The sequence below is a fragment of the Carassius auratus genome, chromosome 9 (assembly GCF_003368295.1).
Source record: "Carassius auratus strain Wakin chromosome 9, ASM336829v1, whole genome shotgun sequence".
NCBI classification, from domain to species: domain Eukaryota; kingdom Metazoa; phylum Chordata; class Actinopteri; order Cypriniformes; family Cyprinidae; genus Carassius; species Carassius auratus.
The window spans coordinates 20,114,769-20,135,611 of NC_039251.1; the positions used below are offsets into that span (position 1 = coordinate 20,114,769).

Below are 20,843 nucleotides of genomic sequence, written 5' to 3' on the forward strand. Positions count from 1 at the left end.
ATTGCCAAACCATAGACTGATGAAACCAACAGTTGCTACTTGGGAAGTTTTGGTTCTAGATCTCACAAATTTCAACAGTTATTAAATGTGTGGCTCAGTACTTGACAAAGTTCTTATTTCTAAGATCCGTGAACCGATGGTAACTAAACCTTTCCATCGGAATTTAGGAAATTTATTGAGGGCATATGCGAAAAAAATGACAGTGGACACTTTGAAGTGCAAAAACCCTGATGTAATAAAATTTTATTTACAGATATGTACAAAAGTCTTGTCCCTCTTCCTGAAGTGTCAGTGGACCCTCCTAACAGTCCTCAGATATCCCTCTGACCCCCACCCATGAGGGAGGGGTGTGTTGAGTTGGCAAAATCATAAAAATGTATATGAACATGCGTCGTCTTTGTGTGTTTGTCATTTGAAGCAGTCGTGATTGCATGTATCATCTCAAGACATCTCCGCTGGATTCAGAACTCGACCTATAAACAGCAATGACCCTGTGAAGTAAAAACCTACAAATGAAACTGATTCTACAACATCACAGAACAAATGTCAGATGTGTGTGGGTTCATGTAGACTAAACATGGTTTATGATGGTTGATCACTCTATGGAGAATTACATTTGCAACAAATCTAGTCCCTAAATGTAAATATAATTGTCCTCTCAGGTACAATACAAACATTTTGGCTCAGCTTTTTCCTTTTGAGTAACCTTTATTTTAAGGTGTCCTTATTACAGAATAATTATTCATTTAAGTAAAGAGTAATATTAACTTTATGTACTCACTATATGGTTAGGGTTTGGCTAAGGGGTTACTTGTATGTAATTATGCATAATTAAGTATTATTATTGTGTAACAATGACACCTTAAAATAAAGTGTTACCTTTTTTTGAGAGAGAGAGAGAGAAATTAATATTTTTATTTAGAAAGGATTCATTCATTTAGATCTTTATAATTAATTTTATAATGTCACAAAACAGTCATGAATAGCACAAATGGTGGGCCTAAGAGACTTTGTCAAAAAGATTAAAGAATCTTACTGACCGCAAGTGTTTGGACATTATATACAATTTAATGTCAGGGTAGATTAATTTTAAGAATGCATGCTATCAGTGACAATTGCAGATTTTAGTACTTACCTGTACTCATCTGCCGTAAGATAAAGAGAAATGGTCGATCTGCTTTGAAAACCGCTGATCGGGATCTTTTCAGTAGCACCATTGCTAAAAAGAAAAATAGAGGAAGAAAGAAAGCCCGGTCATCAGCTATTTCCCAGCCGATTCAACGCTTGAACAGTCTGTTCAACTACATCCCATCTGTTGACTACAACTGATTCTCAGGTACACATACACCAGGGAGTAGCCTTGCTGAGCATATAAAAGATTACATCTTACATCTTAAAGAAGAATAAATAAATCAGGGCTAATATTTGGTAATGTGCTTTTGTTTTCTTCACAACAGAATAATGTTTCTTTCATTTGTTTTAACAATGTAAGCTAATTGTCACACCTGTAGCTGAAGCTGCTTTTGTCCCTTCCTCTGTCACTTCTATTCTTGCTTCATGGAAAGCCTCTGATACAAAAAGCCCTTCTCCATCTGTAGGCATATCGAACAGAAGGCTTAATCTTCACAGAATGAATCACTGATTTAAACTGATGGTGTTTGTGATTATTTCTCAGCATCTATGACTGATATAAACTGTTTTCAGTTTAACTGTCCTACCTGAGATGCCTCTAAAATCAGCAGCTGAGGGACTGAAGACATCAGAGACACCAAGAGACTGTAAAACAGGCTTCAGATTGAACCTGCTTTGCATCTTAAATCTAAAATACACAAACAATAAGGATATATCCAATTTGCATAACATAATATTTGATAAGTTATTTATTTGTTTTGCATGCAGTTACCTGGGCAGAAATATATCCATCTTAGTGCGTCTTAATCCAGTATCCCACAGTCCCAAAGCACGGGCCGTGAGCTGCTTTTCCAGCTGGAAAAGAGAGGTTTTCCGGTCACTAGGTAAGGCCACCAGTAGCCTGAGTGAGCGATCCAAGTACGGAAGCTCCAGCACTGTGTACTCCTGCTCGGACGGCAGGCGGAAATGCCCTAAGACAGGCGGACAGGTAAATATATACGGTCTTAGCAGAACAATATTGGCTTCCATCAAACTCTTGTATTGGTGTCTGTCTTATTCCTCCCCTTACCAATGTTGACTTCAGTTGACTGGTACATCATCGGGACTTTGACTGTGCTGCCATCTGAGAGACTGAAGGGCAGGTTCTGGGTGTCAGTAAAGAGAAATTGTTTCTGCCAGGCACCGTGAAACACCACCGTGCTCAGAAGGGCCATGTGCAGTAAACTGTCGTGCCTGGAGTCCTCTTCCTGGGACTCGCTGGACTGAAGCTGCTCCTCTTTTGTCTGGAGATGGTCATCAGCTTTAGAAAAAAATCATACACTTAATAATTTATATGAAAACATACAGTATATATCCTTCATATCCTACATGTGCTATAGTTTCATGTGTCTAAAAATATTTGGTGTAGAAACATTTAAAAAAAAAATTGTGAAGTGAAAATTTTACACAGAATTACAAAGAATTGCAAGTAACACAATTAATTTTGAATTAATTTGACATAATTTATTTTTACATAATTATATTTTACATCTAATTTGGCATAATATTTATTTTTATCATATATGTACCTAATTATATTTTCTTTTTTCAAATAATTTCATATTTGAATTCTAATCAATGTTCTCAATAAATTTTAGCGCGGTTGTCATTGCTAGGAAACATTGTTTGATTACTGTGTTTACCGTGGTAAATGCATGCTCTAATCGCATTGGTTCTCATGCATATCACGTGACCAATTTCAGTTTGCTAAGTAGTAAGGCGGGGCCATCTGACTTCAATAGCGAGTAATCAGGCAGGTACAAAAATAAGAAATCCTCCTTAAATCCAGCACTTACAAAGACCGGTATCCCTTTTTTTTGTTCATAGCAAAGACACTTGAGCGAGTTGCACAGAACAACCTCCTGGACAACAACCAATCTGGCTACAAAAGCGGCCACTTAACTGAGACTGCCCTGCTCTCGGTTACTGAAGCCCTGAGACCGGCAAGAGCAGCTTCCAAAACCTCAGTACTCATCTTGCTGGATCTGTCTGCTGCTTTTGACACAGTTAACCACCAGATCCTCCTATCCACCCTGATAAAGATTGGCATCTAAGGAACCGCACTCCAATGGTTCAAATCTTACCTCTCATGTAGGTTTTTCAGGGTGTCTTGGAGGGGTGAGGTTTCTAAGTCACAACTTCTTGCTACTGGGGTTCCTCAAGGCTCAGAGCTTGGACCTCTTCTCCATTTACATGTCATCATTAGGATCTGACATTCAGAAGCATGGCTTTTCTTATCACTGCTACGCTGATGACACTCAACTCTACTTCTCATCATAACCACATGATCCGACTGTAGCTGTTCGCATTGCAGCCTGTATGAGCGACATTTCTAGCTGGATGAAGGACCATCACCTTCAGTTCAACTTTGCTAAGACAGAACAGGAACCTTGGAGTTGTGATCGATGATCACTTAAGCTTCACAGACCATATTGCTACAATGGCCCCGTCATGCAGATTTGCCTTATACAATATTAGAAAGATTAGACCCTTCCTATCAGAGTAAGTTGCACAGCTCCTTGTACAAGCTCTTGTTCTCTCCAGACTGGACTGTTGTAATGCTCTCTTGGCGGGCCTTTCCACATGTACTATCAAGCCTCTGCATCTGATCCAGAATGCAGCAGCGAGAGTGGTCTTTAAAAAGCTGAAAAAAGAACACGTTACACCTCTCTTCATCAGTTTATACTGGCTACCAATAGCTGCTCGCATCAAATTCAAGGTACTGATGTTTACCTACAAGACAACAATTCGCGCTGCACCAATATACCTAAACTCGCTAGTTTAAAATTATGCGCCCTCCATAAGTTTGCATTCAGCAAGTGAATGACACCTTGTTGTACCATCCCAAAGAGGCGCAAAATCACAATCACGGACCTTTTCCTGGACTGTGCCCAGCTGGTGGAATGACCTCCCTATCTCAGTTTGAACAGCTGAGTCTCTGGCCATTTTCTAAAAAACATCTAAAGACACCTTTTTCCTCCAGCACCTGACCTATTCTATTCTAATTCTATTCTATTCTATTCTATTCTATTCTATTCTATTCTATTCTATAAAAATAAAAACCCCTAGCTATGTGTACTGTGCTAGACTAACTGAGACTAGTCACAGCACTTGTATACTGTTGTCTGACTGCTTCTACTGTTCTCCTCATTTGTAAGTCAGTTTGGATAAACTATTCTGCAAAATTAAATGTAAATGTAAATATATATTCAAATATTTATATTTTAAATTCATAATTTTATTTTATTTCAAATCATATCAAATATATAACATATTTTAAATGTAATTAAAGCTGCGGTATTGAACTTTTGACGCTCTAGCGGTCAATAAACAGAACTGCTTGCCTCTTGCGGAAGAATATCGTAGCCGGAACTACTTCTCTCTATTTATGTCTATGAAGAATCACAAAGGTACTGGGTTACTCCGCCGCGGTACCCCCGAAGCAATCTAAAATAGTCAGAATATAAACACTTATTATAGGTGCACCCTAGTGATTCAGGACAAGCAAAAAACACGGTTTGGAAAATGGATTCATGGTGTACTCGCTTATTATGTTCATTTTTCTACATTTTGAACACAAACAAAGTTACGGACCGCAGCTCTGATTGGTTGTTTTTTACCGGGAGCGATGGAGTTTCTGCAAATGGCAATAGGACCACTGGGAGGAGCCAGAGGAGCTTGATTTTTTTCACAGATTATCTGTCTCATATTCTACTGTCAGGACATAATGACAGGTTTAATAAATATGTAAAAAATATTTTTTTTTTACAAAAGTTCCCTACAGCACCTTTAAGTGTGTGTGTGTGTGTGTGTGTGTGTGTGTACACAAATTCTAATCAATATTTGATATTACATAATTATATTTTAAAATCATAATCATATGCAAATTCAAATCAGTATTTGATTTTACATCACATGTAAAGTATTTACCTAATTAACACTATAAAAAAATATATTTATGTATATTTTTGTATTTTTTTGTAGGCCATTTATATCCATCACTTAAAATGATATTGGAGACAATCTAAATCTAAATGATGAATATGTGGTGGTTTATGGAAACTGCTTTGACTGTTAGTCAATATAAGCTCACCTTTACTCTGGGAACGTGTCCATTGCTGTAGCCGACTATGAGTGTGGTTTGGATTACTGAAGTTTACACTCAGTAGACTACTGTTACCCCATCCCAAGGCATGCTGGGTAAATTCTGGCAGGAGTTTCACACCACTGTGGACAAATAAGGCGTTGGCAAGCTGAAGCCGCACCCTATCACTGGAATTACCCAGGTCTCCTTGTGGCTGAGACAGAATGTCCTGCACTCGAGCATCTGCAAGGAGACCATTGTGTCATCAAAACTGTCATGTTAACTTTTCAAGCATTCGACAAATGCAAGGAGTGCAGGTTGTCAGACATGGCAGATTTACATTTTGATTTACTACTTAGGAAAACAACATACAGATTACAAATGTGCCGCTATTTTCCTCTTACCATTCACATCATATCCCAGGGTTTCCTCAAGTTGTGCTCGAGTGTTTCCCCTGGCACCGAACTGCAGAAGACCCAGACACAATGAGACGCTGGCTGGGGACACGATCAGGTTGGAGTTGTTCTCCATCTCTGTGAGTGTTTGGTAGAGGCTGATGCCAAACTGTGTGTGCAGATCATTGTGGCTGTTGCCATGGCAGCGCTCCAGCAGCCACAAACAGAGCAACAGGGACGTCACAGACAGCTGATGCATCATCAACAGGTCAAAATCTGCAAATGCAAAATTATTATTGTTTTCCAGAGCAGCTCAAATATTATTCATGGATGTGGTTACAAGTTGAAATAATAAAATATAGATCATGCATTTGATATCTATCAAAGATAACCTACTAAATTTCTTCTGTTGGTGTAACCCAAAATAATACTACTATCAATCACTTTTCAGAACTTTTGCAAGCAAGGATAAAGTTGGTTAATCTTTATAATAGATTTGATTCATTGAATGAATGTAAAAATTCAATCCCCCCCTCCAAAAAAATAATCTGTCATTAATGGTCATTAATGTTTTGGGTGAACTCTGCCACAGCTTCCATATATCCAATATTAATGCAACATGAAACGGTACATCACAAAATGAAAATAATGAAATTAAATTTCTGAACAGAAATCCTTGCTACATTTATATAGTTTTGTATTGATATTGATCAAAATAGGTCTATAATTAAAATATAAAATAAAAAATATAGTATAATTAAAAAATAATAATTCAAACAAAATATAATTCAAATGTACGATTGAATTAAACTATTTAAAAGTACTTATTATATAGTATAATAATAATAATAATAAAAAAACATATGATTAAAATGTATGACTGAATGAAAATATTTAGGAACTTCTTACCTGCCGCTCGTCCTCTGGATTGGTTGAGTGTCAGCTGCTCCTGATGTTCACTGTCAGTCCAGAAGGATGTGCGTTCGCCCTGATCCTCCACGCCAGGACAACTGATTGAAAGAGCTGTCGATCATGAGACCTTGTTTAAAGGGAGAGCTTCGTGTTCGTGGTCTCCGGCGGCGATGTCCGTACCACTCGGTCAGAATTCCTGCCTCCCGCCCGGCGCTATAAGGAGCCAGGCAGAGGGAGGCATGCGCTCGACCAGCAAATCCGCACTCCACAAGTTCAGCCGGACACACACACACACACACACACACACACACACACACACACACACACACACATAATAGAGAGAGGAAGTCATTACACAAGCAGCTTGTTCTTTTGATAGAGTGAGCAAATGCCATCCCAGCATGCTGCATCAGCATTTCTGCAAAAGAGATGCCATTAAACATTTAAAATTCTCATGTAATCAATGCCAAGGATGTGAGCTTTACCAAACTGTTAACATCTCCATACACTATAATTTCTGATTGATTGAAAGAAGCGTTATATTCACCAAGCTGCATGTATTTGAACAAAACTAAATAAATCAGCAATATTGTGAAATATTATTCTTATATATATATTTGTTAAATTTAGGTACTGAATTAAGGATGTAGAACGTGGTCATGCAAAATCTGTGCTTTATAAGTGCTAATAAACATCCAATAGCTTTTGTTAATAATAGGCATGCTAATAAGCAACTAGTACTGAGAATTTATCCATATACTAAAGTGTTAGCAAATATTTATTTTAAACAACTGTTATACATTGTCAAAGTCAGATCTCCACTTTAAGTGGAGTTTCCACAGATGACCCTAATGGATTGAAGAAACATTTTTCCCATGCTAAACAGCAAGCGTGAAATGATCAGTAAGCATCAGGTATTTGGACGGTGCCCATCAGAAGGCATGTTAATTAGTAGAACCAACTTGGCAAGAATACAGATTCTTTAATTCCAGGATTCCATTCATGAAACTTGAATTTTTAAGAAGGGAAATGATGATGGGAAAGTCACGGTCACTTGGGCAAGGACAATGCACCCAAAGGAACGCCGTCCCTTTCATCTCGAGGTTGGATATTTAAAAGTTGGTACGCAAACATACTTTGAATAGGGAAAATTATTTTATGGTTGAAATATTAATGAACTAAAACATTAAAAGTTTTTAAAAATATCTCTAAAAACATTCTTTAGCCCCTTAACTTATAATTGGATCGTTTTAAGTGGAAATAGCCTATCAGAGTGTGTGACATTCACTGCATACTACTGCAGGTTCAGAATTACATTCTCACAATTAAGTATGTAGTGGATTGCATTATATGATAATAATTTAATATATTAGTGTCATGATGGTGATGGTTGTAATAATAATACCAGCTTAATAGTTGTAATTATTGGTATTATTAGTAATATTATTAATATAAAGTGAGTATGAATACTAATAATATGCATCATCACTGTTTTAAATAATAATACATGTGTATATTCATACACATTAATAGTAAAAGTTATTATAGTTAATAGGGTAAGCAGTACTACTTATGCTATAGTATGCAATAATAATAACTTTCTTTAAATTTTGGAATTAATTGCTATTACTATTCCTGTTAATAATAGTAATTATTATTATTAACTTTAGTAGTTATTATTATTATTAATAATAAAAGGTGAGTACTAATACTAATATCTGTAAATAATATTCATCATTACTGTTACGAATATTAATAAATGTGTCTTTTAATACACACTGATAGTAGAAGTTTTAAATTACTGTTATTCAGCTATATAAGTTATATTGGTCACTTTAGTTTAGAGACCGGTTCTCACTATTAAGTAACTATTAACTACAACTTTTGCCCCCATAAACTCCTAATTTGCTGCATATTAATAGTCATCGAGGTAGCTGGTTCACAGAAATTGACTTTATTAGATCTGGCTTATGTTCTAGCAGGGAACTACTCACCGTCGTTCACCCCTCCTGCCCTATTTCTGTAGCTCTATGGCTGCTGGGGTGGATTACCAGAATCCCAGTCCAGAGCCGGAGCGCAGTAGCACTGAGAGGCGGTGTCGCCAGAGCGATGTGCCAGGTACGCTCATGGGATTAGCTGGGAACGTGTGGGGAGTGATCTGGCACTGAGAGAGGGCCAACTCACAAGGGCTGTCCTGTATGTGTTCAAGTTACATGATTGTATGAAACAAGAACATCTTTGACCCCACACTGAACCAAGTTTTGAAAAGAACTGTAAGATTTATAAAGGTAACTGATAGTAATGGTTTGATTAACAAGCTGCATATTACTAGAATGAAGTGTACCCTGTGTATGACAACATGAACATATTGGCAACACTATGCCCAACATGCAGTACACTTGGATAAAGAATTTCTAAACAATTTATAACACAACCCAGTGACCAATTGTTGTAAAAGTATGTGGCTTCCCATAGTTCATTATTTTATTTGTATTTTTTTCTCAGAGAAACAGCTGATAACCCCTATAATAACCATAATAATTATTTGGGTTTTGTTTTTACAACATCAACAGCAAGTAATTCACACCATAATTGTATATTTGTAAACACAGACATTAATGAGTTCCTTGATTATTTTCTTGTCTATCCATATAATCACTGATATTTTGCACAGGGCACTGACATCTGCCACTGAGAGGTCATTACAACAAAATAATTACATATAATTTAAAATGTGTGATAATGTAAAGCATTACATTCAGATAAAAAAAAAAAAAAAATTTTCTTTAACTCTTACATGGAACAAATAGTGAAACTGTACAAACTGTGGAGATTTCTATATTATATCTAATAATGAGTGACATGCCTTATGTCTAGCTGCTGTGTAGTTACCATTTTAAACCACTAGGTGACAGAGTTTCATTCTTCGACGAACTCTCTGACACAAGCAATGAATCCCTTTTGTTATAACAACTATTACGAAACACTACAGAATACCACAACATACAACAAATACAAGTCAGTTTGATTCAGTCTTTAAGTCATTCATTATGAATGCACATTCTTAAGGATGGCCTATTCCTAATAAAACAAATTCACTGTAGACCAAAAGCTTAAATATAGTTCACCCAAAAAATTCTGTCATCCTTGACTCACCCTCTTGTCATCCCAAACCCAAAATGTGATATTTTAATTAAACCCATGTTTCTGTCCCTCCATTAAAAGTCAATGCACATGTTTGTGCACATATAGTGTTTACCATATGTTTTCATGTGAATTAAATCTGCTCATATAAAGTGAGCACACCTCTTTGCAATACTTATTAAACTGCAATTATTTGTCAACACCTTTATGACCTGAAGTTTTGATTACCTGGACTTTCAATGACTCATCTCAGGTTTCATTAAAATATCTTAATGTTGTGTTTCAAATGATTATTATGAGTTTTGGGTGAAAATCGGTTTAAGAGTTTTCCACATTTAAATACTCAGCTTCTTGCAATTATAGAAGACCTAAAAATTCCCCGTTAAGACCTGCATGCAGGCTGATGAGATGATTGTCCTGCATGTGTCAGATATAAAATTCTTGCTCTTCCTCCGCAAAGCCTTCTTGACTACAATCATCTACAGTCACAATGCCATTGCTGTTCTGCTGCCCTTTGTCCTGCAACACATCTTTCACATTCTTTGGCTGTGGTTTGTGTACTACACAAGGTGTGGATTTAGCAGAGATGCTCTGTGCTCTAGATGGCACAGGAGTCCGTCTTATGGAGGAGGCATTATTATAGTTCAGATCAGAAAAGTCAAGACCTCCATCTGTTGGAGGAGCGGACTTGGGCCGCATTGCTCGGGCCTTTAAATGGGGTCTCAGCTGTGGATGGGAATAACCTGAGACCACCGATAGGTCCACAGAGCTGCCGCTGATGGTCTGTCCCGTGTCCACATCTGTCTCTTCGGCTCCCACTAGTGTATCGATATTGACCCGGAAAATTGGAGCGGCCATTGAAGAGTAGCAGCGAGGACGGAAGCTTGAAGGAGAGGCACACGAGGAGCGGGACTCGTCTGTAGGCAGAGAAAAGAGGGACTGTGTTCGGTGGCCTGTCCATCCCGCGCGTAAGAGCTCCACATCCCTCTGGAGCCTCTCCATGCGGCCCTCCTGATCGCACAGCGTGGCCGTCCTGGAGGTGACTGGAGACGGAAGGGTCTGGGTCCGTGAACGCGATGAGTTCCGGTGATAACGGCGATTTCGATAAGAGGCGGGCCCGCGGCCGTATGGTGGAGGAGGTGGAGGGGGCAGCTCGGGTGGAGGAGGGGAGGTAACCGGTGGATCATCAGGAGGATGACAGAACTTTGCAATAGTGTGCTTGCGGTAATACCGTGAACTTTGAACCTGACAAAGTCAAAATGAGAGCATGAATTTATGTGCAATTAATATGTTCAGAATACCATTTTCGAAGATCCTAGTACCTATTTTTATTTGGTCCCAAATAAAGGTGGCCTTAACTACTAATTAGTTACATTTAAATTAATCATTTGATGCAATGCACTTAGTGTACATACATGGTTTTACACTGTACAGATATATAAAAAAACCTGCATGTAATCACATCTGCAATGTATTTCTGCAATTACATTCATAATTACACTGTTGACCCATCTCTTACACCTTATCCCACCCTTAAACCTACCCATACAACTAAACAGCCAACAAAAGAGTCTTGCAATACAATATGAACACAATAAGTATATTGTACTTTTTTATGATGTATGTACATAGTAGTTAAGGCCATCTAATATAAAGTGGGACCGTATTATATTGATAATAAAGTCTACACAAACATTAGCATTTAGAAGTTTGGAAGGTGTATAATTTTTTTTTTATTATAATTTTTTTTTATAAGGGTATCCAAGACTGCATTTATCTGATCGAAAATACAGCAAAAACTGTAACAGTAAACCTCAATGTGTGATATTAAGGATATTTTGTTTAGCTTTTGTATAATACATATTTGGTTGCCATTTGACTATGTTGATATAAAATCTGATATTAAAGCAAAACAAGTTAAGAAGCAGCTGCTTTAAATCTTGAACTGTTCACGTGGCAATATGATGAACAACATATCTGCAGTTAGCCGTCAAAATAGTTTGACATTAAACAAAAATAGCTTGGGAAAGGGAACCATGTTCCTGCAAATGCCAAGCAAAACACAATGTAGGAATGCGGCTTTGATAAGGTAACTGTATACCTGTGTGTGTGTGTGTGTGTGTGTGTGTGAGAGAGAGAGAGAGAGAGAGAGAGAGAGGAAAGAGAGAGAGAGAAAGAGGAAAATGTATCTTAAACCTAGCAAGCATTGTTGAGTGTGTGTGCATTAGAGTAACAGGGTTCCACTGTTTTCTGCCTCACACCTCACTGCACATTCCCTCCATCCCTCTACCTCTCCCTCAATCATTTCCCTCTGTTGCTTTATTTGGTTTTCCATCCATCTTTGAGCCTCATTGTGCCCTTCTTCCTCACTGTTCCATTCATACATTTCCCCGGTTTTCCACATTGATACATTTCTTTCATTATAAGCCATTATATTCATTCTGTATGTACTGTATATCCCTCAAAATAGTAGATATCTCCCTGTATGAAAATTATGAACTCATTGAGCACCAAATTTGAGTAAAACTGTCTTCGGCGTGTAAACAAATGTATAGTTGCGTAAAAATGTTGTAATTATTTCAGTATCTTGCGTATTTACAATTCAGTTCTAAAGTGTTTTTTGAAAATAGTCCCATATTTATGTTTTCAACAATACAGTAAAATGTCTATTTGTCAAATATAAAATGTACGGTTTTCTGCTTTTTTAAAAATGTATTCCTGTCATAACAGCCATTACTCATATTTAATATACTCCCGTCCCCGTTGTTTTCCAAACATGAAATGTTTCAAATGTTCAGCAGCAGATTATAGTCCATAAACTGAGAGAGCTCGTCTATGTGTCTGAATGTACAACCATTTCAGCTTCTCTCCATTTGAGACATAAAGTGTATTATGTGTGAAATCCTCTCTGTGCCATTTGGCACCAGCAGGGGTTGATTAGTAATGAGGCTGTAGTGACAGAGAGCCAGACCTGCTTTGATCGCAGCTAATCCAGGTCAGGCAGAATTGACCTGTATGTGCTTGTGTGTTAGTTCATTTGGTTTGTTTGAATATTTTTACATTGAGTACAGTCTTTCCACACACATAAACACACAAACACAAAAGGCCAGAGGTGTTTGGATCCAAACCAGGACACATTTAAAAAATAATAATAAATGTGTACAATTTATGCAAATGCCTTGGTGTCTGCATACAATTTTTTCCCCCGTATGCAACTCTGCGGGGTGTTTAAGCAGTAATGCTCTGTTCAGTTGCCTGGGCTGAACCTGAGCTCAATATCAATTTGGCTCAAAACTGTGTAGTGACTAGCAGCAGTTTTCTTCAGTAACTAGGTAACAACTCAGGAAGGGAAGGTCGCGCTGCTTCCCTTTTTTAAATTTTGGTTTGTTTGGTTTCTATCAAAACACCCCCCAGGACACCACAGCAAGAGTATAATATGAGCTGCTCTCTGAAGGTGATTTCTGAGTTATGGAAGCATTTTCCACATTATTTTTATCCATATTCATGAAAGAAAATTTCTGAATAAAGAGCCCTAAGCCTCGAACCAAAGCAACTCAGAGATGAAGCACAATACATCATTCACAATTAAAAGTAGTATATATAAGAAAATCTAAAGATAAGACGTTTAAAACTATGAATGAACTACTCAATCCCACAGAAAATATATAATGTAATGCAATTAGTTTGAGATAACTGATTTTGTAGCCTAACACTACCACGTCTCATGTTAACCTCATTTGACTATTGTTACCTAGTTAGTACTAATTAATTTGCAAAAACTCATCAAAAGTTTGCAAAAGGTTTTTCTAATAGTAAAAGGTTTCAAAAGGTTTATTGGCTATTGATGCATAACATATTGTGCTTTTTAATCCAACATTACAAATTTAGGTTATCATGTATGAATAATACATATGAATATTAAAATAAATTAGAATGTATATGGAAAAGTACATTATATATATATATATATTTTTTTTCTTTTCTTTTACATTTTATTCACCTTCACTGGCTGTCCAGTGGTTTGTGAAAATTATTTAGCACAAACATTCCCTGTAGAGTCTCATTTATTAAGAGTTCATATAATAATATGTAAAATATATACACTGCAACTTCATGAACTCTTATTTTACAATACTTTAGAACACTAGGGTTACTGCTGACAGTTCATTAAAAGAACGATTGAGTAATGTTTAAGATGTCATATATATATTTATACAAAATCTCATAGCTTTGAGATATATTTTCTAATCATGCATATTCTGTGTCGTACCTGTAGCAATATTTTGTTCCCATCATAATCATTTGTTTGCCAGCGGACGTCGCTGATAGGCGTGCAGGGACATGGCAGCAGTGGGACAAGTTCACCAACATCCCTCACTCTGATCTCCATCACAGCATTTTCAGTGGGGACGAGGTTCTGGCCACGGGGCATCCGCTTGAATGACAGCTGGATTTCTGTTTCAGGGTTGGAGTAGACTACACAGAAACAGAAATCCTCCTTCTTCTGGGCTAGCCTTCGGCGCAGGAGCAGCCTGTACATACGCACCTGTTCGTTGTAGGTCTCGTAGCAACAATAGACTGTAAAGCGCACAATTTCTTTGCCGTAGTGGACTTGGCGAAGCGCCCATAGTGGTGTGCCTGGTGCAAGTGTAACAAAGTCCTGGTTGGCTGGAGAAAATGGTAAGAGGCCTCGCCCGTTCACCCGCTCTGTGTGGTGGTATCGCCACGGTGGGCATCTCAGCTGATTGTGGAGACGTTCAAGACTCTCGTCACCTCTATATTCATCCTGTAGAAACAGGATTACAGCCAAGGCTGGCTGGTGTGATGGTGGTTCGGTGACGCGCTGCAGGCGGACCTTGGGCTTGCGAGAGAGACCACCTGCCCGTTCTGACACCCTGAAGAGGGTCAGATCAGGGTGGAGCCAGGAGAGGACCCGATCAGCAGCTTGCTGGAGCGTTTTGGCCTGACCGGGGTCAGTGATGATGTGGATAGAAACTAGGAAAGGATCTTGTAGGTCCCCCATGGACAAATCACCTAAAAGATGAGAAAATGATCCATCAAAATATGAAGCTAAACTGATTTAATATCATATATTGCACTATGTTAGTTATAGTTGTGATGAAACAGAAACAGCAAGAAGAGCTCTTCTTCGTTTATGTGAAAAATATAAAAGTGAACAGATGATCAAAATAGAAAACAAATTATGGAATAGGATCGAGGGAGATGTGAACTCAAGATTGTGGTTCGGACAGGTTACAAGAGAGAAGTTTCACAGGAAAATAAAGTTCTACATTCTAGTAAAAAACAACAACACACTTAGTTCTTCCCTTTATTTGTATTAGGTGTATTAGTGTGTTACATGTTCTGCTTTATTCTTGCCTCAGGAGTCACTGTAAGACTACTTTGGTTTGAACATCTATAAAGGAAAGAACAGTACCAAATATTGAAAATGGATTGGCTCTCAAGACTGAATGAAATCTTTACATCTATGCGCTCTTATTCTGTAATCAGCCTGTATAGTGAACAGTGAAGCCTCATTAGTTGCATTAGTGGATGGTTAGTAACCCTGGAGAAATGGTTTGGTTCCCTGTAGGACTTCTTAAAAATGTTTGGCCTTCCACTGAATCTTTGACCACAGTGAGCCCAAATGTCCCTAAAAGCACAAAAGTACATGAAAGCCCCCCTTAACAAAGTGTTCAAGGCAAATGTGACGTTTTGTGACTGCAAAACGATATCAACAGAGCATCAATTAAAGAATTTCATGAATGACTGTATATGACGTGTGAAAACACATGATGTCTCTTCATTATGAGTAACGCTGCACAACATAACAAGTCCTTCAAACCCCCTCTTTGATATATTCATCCACCTGCCATAATCTAGCAACAACAGCAGCAAAACTCTTTGTGTTGTTATTATATTATGAGGAAAATTGTGTAGCTATTCTCGTGTATAAAAAAAAACAAAACAAATATAGCAGAAAGTGGCAGAAAATGGACAGCTGCCTCTTTCTTTTTGCCCACTCTTTTTATTTTTTTACCCCAAACTCTCCTGACTCATGGGACCCGTCCCACTTTGTTTGTTGTTTAAGGTTGGGGGCACCAGAGGTCGAGGGAACGCTATGCTCTTACACACTTGCACACAAAAACACACTCACGCAAGTAAACATTCTTCTCTAGTTGCACTGCACTCTTGCAGGTGTAAATGACGCACATCTGAGTTCAATGAAGGATCCTTTCAATCGATCAGTGTGGAAAAACCGAGCAGTGTGTTCACTAGGCAAAAGGTACTTGTTCAGACTTAAAAACACACAACACATTCTCTATTGTACAGTATGACCTTTAGAAACATACATATGCAGACAGCCGTACAACAGACCTAATGTGATCCACTTATTAATGTTTTAATTACCACACGCTTTCAGCTGGAAGAAATTAAATGTGAATGTTAGGACACTTTGCCCCGAAGACACATGGTTTATTCAGACACTGTTTACAGGGCACTATTTATAGTAAACAGCATAATTTGAATTATTACTGATGCGATTTTGAGAAGAAACCACAGATACTGAACATAATCACGTTATCTGATAGAAAATGGTGACTTAAAATAAAATTTATTTTTAAATTTTAGTTTTTATTGGAACATTGGCCAGTTTGTATTTATCACATTTATCATGTTAATGGTTTATAACAAATAATCTATCTATCTATCTATCTATCCATCCATCCATCCATCCATCCATCCATCCATCCATACATAGATAGATAGATAGATAGATAGATAGATAGATAGATAGATAGATAGATAGATAGATAGATAGATAGATAGATAGATAGATAGATAGATAGATAGATAGATAGATAGTTATTCTGTGATATTTTTTCCATTTAAATTTTTTATATTATGATTATTCTGTCACTCTGAAAATTCAAGAAGATTCAAGAAGCCTCGATCACTTTAAACCATCTGTAATCTGAGTTGAGTCTGTAATGGAATGTAATCTGGTTGTCCGACTTAAGCAACTAACATTAAATAAGACACCATATTTATCCCCAGCTTAACCCTCCCTAATATACACACCAATCTGGTGTCAATTTTTACTTTAAGTGACTATTTCTCTCTGATCTGACGATTTGTTGGTGTGCCATAATTGTTTTAGGTGGATTTTTGACTCTTTGAAACTAGTTTAAATGTTACCACATGAAGCCCTTTTTTCAGTGCAGTTAAGTGTCCAGAGCTGTAAAGGGGCGAAACAGATTTCACTGAATATGCACTTGAGTTGTTAGTGAACAAAGATATATAGAGGAAAGTATTGTGCACGTGGATATAGAGAGAATCTGTTGAGCTGCAGAAGTGGCAAAATGCTGACATGACTGATGATGCAGCATTAAGCAGTTATTCATGGCAGCCTTTCAAGAAAGCATACTGTCATGCCATTAAAAACAGACAGAATGCAGAAACAATACGGGGAAATGTGGTGGAAAAAAAACCAGATCTCTCATCCATGCAAAGGTGCTCAGACAAAGAAAAGACATAGACAGTAAATAAATTCTACAGGACTCCCTTTCTAGACATTAATTCATGTCTGTAAGCAGGATAAAATAAAAATACATTTATTTTGATTCATAATTGTTGAATATTCTACTGTAAATTGCACACTGTCATCAAATTATTTTTTTCATATGTGAGAACAACATCGACTAATTTTAGCATTTCATTCTTCTCCAGCCCCACTAGTTATCCACATTATTCCTCAAACCATCTCATTCTGTTTTCTTCATTTTCTGTCCCTGAGTCCACATTGAACCACTTTTCTTCATTCTTCAAGAAATTATGCACAGTCTATTATGTGGTGTCCTTGAAGGGCTCTAGGTTTTAGTGTGTGTGTGTGTGTGTGTGAGTAGGTGAGTGTCTCTATATGTGAGAGGGTGAGTGAGAGAGTGCTTCCTGCACTGTCACTAGGAGGAGTGTTTCCTGCTTCCCAGATTAATGGGCTAATATTGGACATTAATCCCTCCATAGGGAAACAGACGGGGCCCGACACAGCCACGAGGAAAGGTCAGCCCCAGATACACACACAAGCAGGCACTCACACACAAACAAACGGAGGTGATAGAGCTCTCGAAGCACTTCAAGCAGTGATTCCCCGAACAAACTCATCTGACTGTCATGGCAACAGTTGTCAAGTGTTTCAAATGACAGAAATCTTCCTCTTCTAAATTGTAATGTGCTTTTCAAAATACAAACGGATCCAAAAGCATTTTTAGAAAGAAAAGTCTCTTATAAACCCTCAATGAGCACAAGGTGGAAGCGGAAAAGGGATTATTAGGACATAAAATATGGCGAATATGTGTTTGATCAAGGCATGTTTTGTTGGAAAATTGATCTGAACTGCATAAAGGGGAATATAAAAAACAAGTGGCATGTACTCACTGCTTGCTGATGACATAAGACTGTAGTCAGACCTGAGAAGAGAGTGAATGACAGAAAGGGGAGAGAGAAACAGAGAGAGACTTTTGTTAGAGACTGTTACAGTGATTTAGGATCCCAAGGTTTCATAAGGAAGGTCCTACATCTGGATAAACAATCCTGGGTGTCATGGTATACAGTGTGTGTTAGTGTGTAGTAATGTCTCTAGTGTATTACACACATATATGTACTGTAGGTTATGATAAAATGTTGTTTCTTGCTGCTTTTTGTCAGAAACCGTCTATTCTCTCAGATGAGGAAGGTAAAAAACAAAGTAAAAGGCCTATTTGACATATCTCATAACTTATGTACATGTGTCTTACATAGTGACCTAGTCATTTGGTTTCCATTGTACATTCTTTTTTTTTCTTTTATCGCTCTCTGGTCAATCTTTTCCCTTTCCTCTCCCTCTGTCTTTTTCCTGTTTCTCTGGTAGTGAAAACAGTGTAACAGGGTATGAAATTATTTTTAAGAACAGGGAAATTCCACGTAGTTAAACTTGAATTTTAAATGTTCTAATTGAATGCTGTAATAGTATGGTCTGAACAAGTATGTGGGGCATTGGTTCAACACTTCTGTCTGCAAGTTTGGAATCAGTAATATTTTTATTTTTTTGTTTTGTTATTTTTTTTATGTTCATTTCAAATTTCTATTCATCAAAGAATCAAGTTTTCTACAAATATATAAACAATCGCAAACCCAAATTTTTGAACTGAAAAACTATGGTCTATAATTTGCATTTAACAGCAAAAGCACTTTTATGTACTTCTATGTAATACTTAATACAAATTAAATCCTTATAACAGCCTATAAATGTGGTTAGTAATGTCATTACATTGAATCTTATATGTTTTATCTTCAGTGAGTGCTGTAGTTTTCTGCATATTGTTCACACTTAAACAATGCACTCACAAGCATCATTAAAAAACAGCCTTTTTGAAAGTCTCTGATTTATTGCCATCAATTAAGTTTACAGTTACTGTTGTTAAATAAACTAAATGAAGATATAAGCCACACAACATCTGTTAGCTCTCATTTAGACCAAGACAGCCACGTCACAACCAAATCTGACATTTAGAAAATTTAATTTAATTTTTTATCGTGAGTGGCTAATCAAATAAGCTTGGAAGATATTGAGTATAGATCAACACATAACACATTTTTGGGTCAGAATAATAATTCTAAGAGTTGAGATTAGAAAACTATCACCATATGAGTTTAAACCCCAGGATGCTCATGGTTTTAATGTAAGTGGCTTTGGATAAATGCATCAGCTAATTGAAGAGTTAGTCATTAGAAAGGTACCAAGGCCATTTTCTTCAGGACAAATGACTTAAAACGTACCTACATAATATTCTAAAGCAGATATACAGATATATACCATACAAACAGATGGAAGAGGACAGAGAGGATAGTCTACTATCTACTAAATCACCATACCTAGCTTACATCAACATGACAGAACAGCCATTATGATATGACATAGGCCTACCTATAAAAAAACCAGGATGCATCTTTTCATCGATCACAGCTGAAATCACAGAATGATGGTACAGATCATACATGACTTTGAGACCACAGAGAGTTAAATCTATGTGATTAGTATATTGGCTACTTCTGACACTCTCTTGTGCTAAAAAGCCTGAGCAGCATGCCCTAATACCTCAGATCATTGGCTTTCAAGCTACTTTTCAGCAGTAAATCTCTGCGCCAGATGTCTTGGGTGTTAATACCAAACAACAGATGGTTAAATGAGAAACGGACCAAACGAGGTAGAAACCAAACGAGAAAAATCCAAAAAAAAAAAAGCGCTCTGTCTGATGGTTTTATTGATGACCTGTCCTGCGCTGCTCAGGTATCCGAATCCTCATCAAGTGACTCACTTTAAATGAATCAGATTCTTATATTTATAGCATATTGATTTCTATCCTATTTAGTGCATTATAACTATATTCCCTATGTGTAGCCTATTTCATTTCCTTTATAAAACAAGCGCGTGTACTCACCCTCCGGTCTCCGCTCCCGAATCAGCGCACTCATCTTCAACTGAATTCTCCATCTCTGTTGAAAGTGACAGTAACTTCACATACCTCCCGTTTTCTCTCATGCACTTTAACGCTCACCTACACTACACAAAATGAAGGCGACTAAACTTGTTAAAGCTTGGATGAACAACCGACTCCTGTAACGGTGACAGGGACAGTTAGTAGTGACAAGACACGCAGAGTCTGCCTGATCCGGTTCGTCCGTGAAGCTTGTGCGTCACCGCCGTTCATGCACCTCAATAGCGGCGCGTTTACCGCTCCCAGGTGGCCCAACGCAGTTAAAGCGAGTACGCACTTATTGACCAAGAGACGAACAAAATAAGAACCCAGTCTGTGGAATGTAGAAATTAGGAAAGAGAGAGAGAGAGAGAGAGAGAGAGAGAGAGAGAGAGAGAGGGGTTCTAGCTAAAGCTTTTGTATTATGAAAGGATTAGGCTAATAGACTACATTTAAGTTTAATAATAGGCGCAGTGTTTAATTAGGCTATTTTGCAGCAAAAAATAAATAAAATTAATAATAATAATAAAAAATAAAAATCGATTTACACAATACGACATTTAGTAGGATACTGTTGAGATAGCCACTAATTAAAATAATATAGCATATACACCCACGTGAGAT

At 37.4% G+C, this 20,843-nt stretch overlaps 2 protein-coding genes across 3 annotated transcripts; both read right to left on the reverse strand.

Moving 5' to 3' along the window:
• Positions 1-129: 129 nt before the first annotated feature.
• Positions 130-7,100, reverse strand: LOC113108667 (probable serpin E3). Its single transcript, XM_026271934.1, has 9 exons — positions 6,559-7,100; positions 5,659-5,925; positions 5,264-5,497; positions 2,201-2,431; positions 1,904-2,102; positions 1,719-1,819; positions 1,506-1,592; positions 1,136-1,219; positions 130-491 (listed from the first exon to the last, which is right to left on the reverse strand). The coding sequence occupies exons 2-9, from the start codon at positions 5,909-5,911 to the stop codon at positions 442-444; spliced, it is 1,239 nt and encodes a 412-aa protein (XP_026127719.1). The 5' UTR covers positions 5,912-5,925; positions 6,559-7,100; the 3' UTR covers positions 130-441.
• A 1,498-nt stretch (positions 7,101-8,598) lies between these two features.
• Positions 8,599-20,611, reverse strand: LOC113108668 (protein FAM124A-like). Of its 2 annotated transcripts, XM_026271937.1 has the most exons (5): positions 20,184-20,611; positions 19,670-19,708; positions 18,142-18,173; positions 13,976-14,739; positions 8,599-10,950 (listed from the first exon to the last, which is right to left on the reverse strand). In XM_026271937.1, exons 3-5 carry the CDS (start codon positions 18,155-18,157, stop codon positions 10,132-10,134), a joined length of 1,599 nt encoding a protein of 532 aa, XP_026127722.1. In that variant the 5' UTR covers positions 18,158-18,173; positions 19,670-19,708; positions 20,184-20,611; the 3' UTR covers positions 8,599-10,131. The 2 variants fall into 2 exon arrangements, with proteins under 2 accessions (XP_026127722.1, XP_026127720.1); XM_026271935.1 differs by lacking the exon at positions 19,670-19,708.
• Positions 20,612-20,843: the final 232 nt, after the last annotated feature.

Coding starts and splice junctions, on each gene's coding strand:
- LOC113108668 (XM_026271935.1), bottom strand. CDS start 20,284: ATGAGAGAAAACGGGAGGTATGTGAAGTTACTGTCACTTTCAACAGAG. Junction 14,740..18,141: donor TCTTATGTCATCAGCAAGCA/GTGAGTACATGC, acceptor CTCATCTTTTAG/GTGATTTGTCCATGGGGGAC. Junction 10,951..13,975: donor GGAACAAAATATTGCTACAG/GTACGACACAGA, acceptor TGACTTTGTCAG/GTTCAAAGTTCACGGTATTA.
- LOC113108667 (XM_026271934.1), bottom strand. CDS start 5,911: ATGATGCATCAGCTGTCTGTGACGTCCCTGTTGCTCTGTTTGTGGCTG. Junction 5,498..5,658: donor CCTGGGATATGATGTGAATG/GTAAGAGGAAAA, acceptor GTCTCCTTGCAG/ATGCTCGAGTGCAGGACATT. Junction 1,820..1,903: donor ATGGATATATTTCTGCCCAG/GTAACTGCATGC, acceptor TGTGTATTTTAG/ATTTAAGATGCAAAGCAGGT.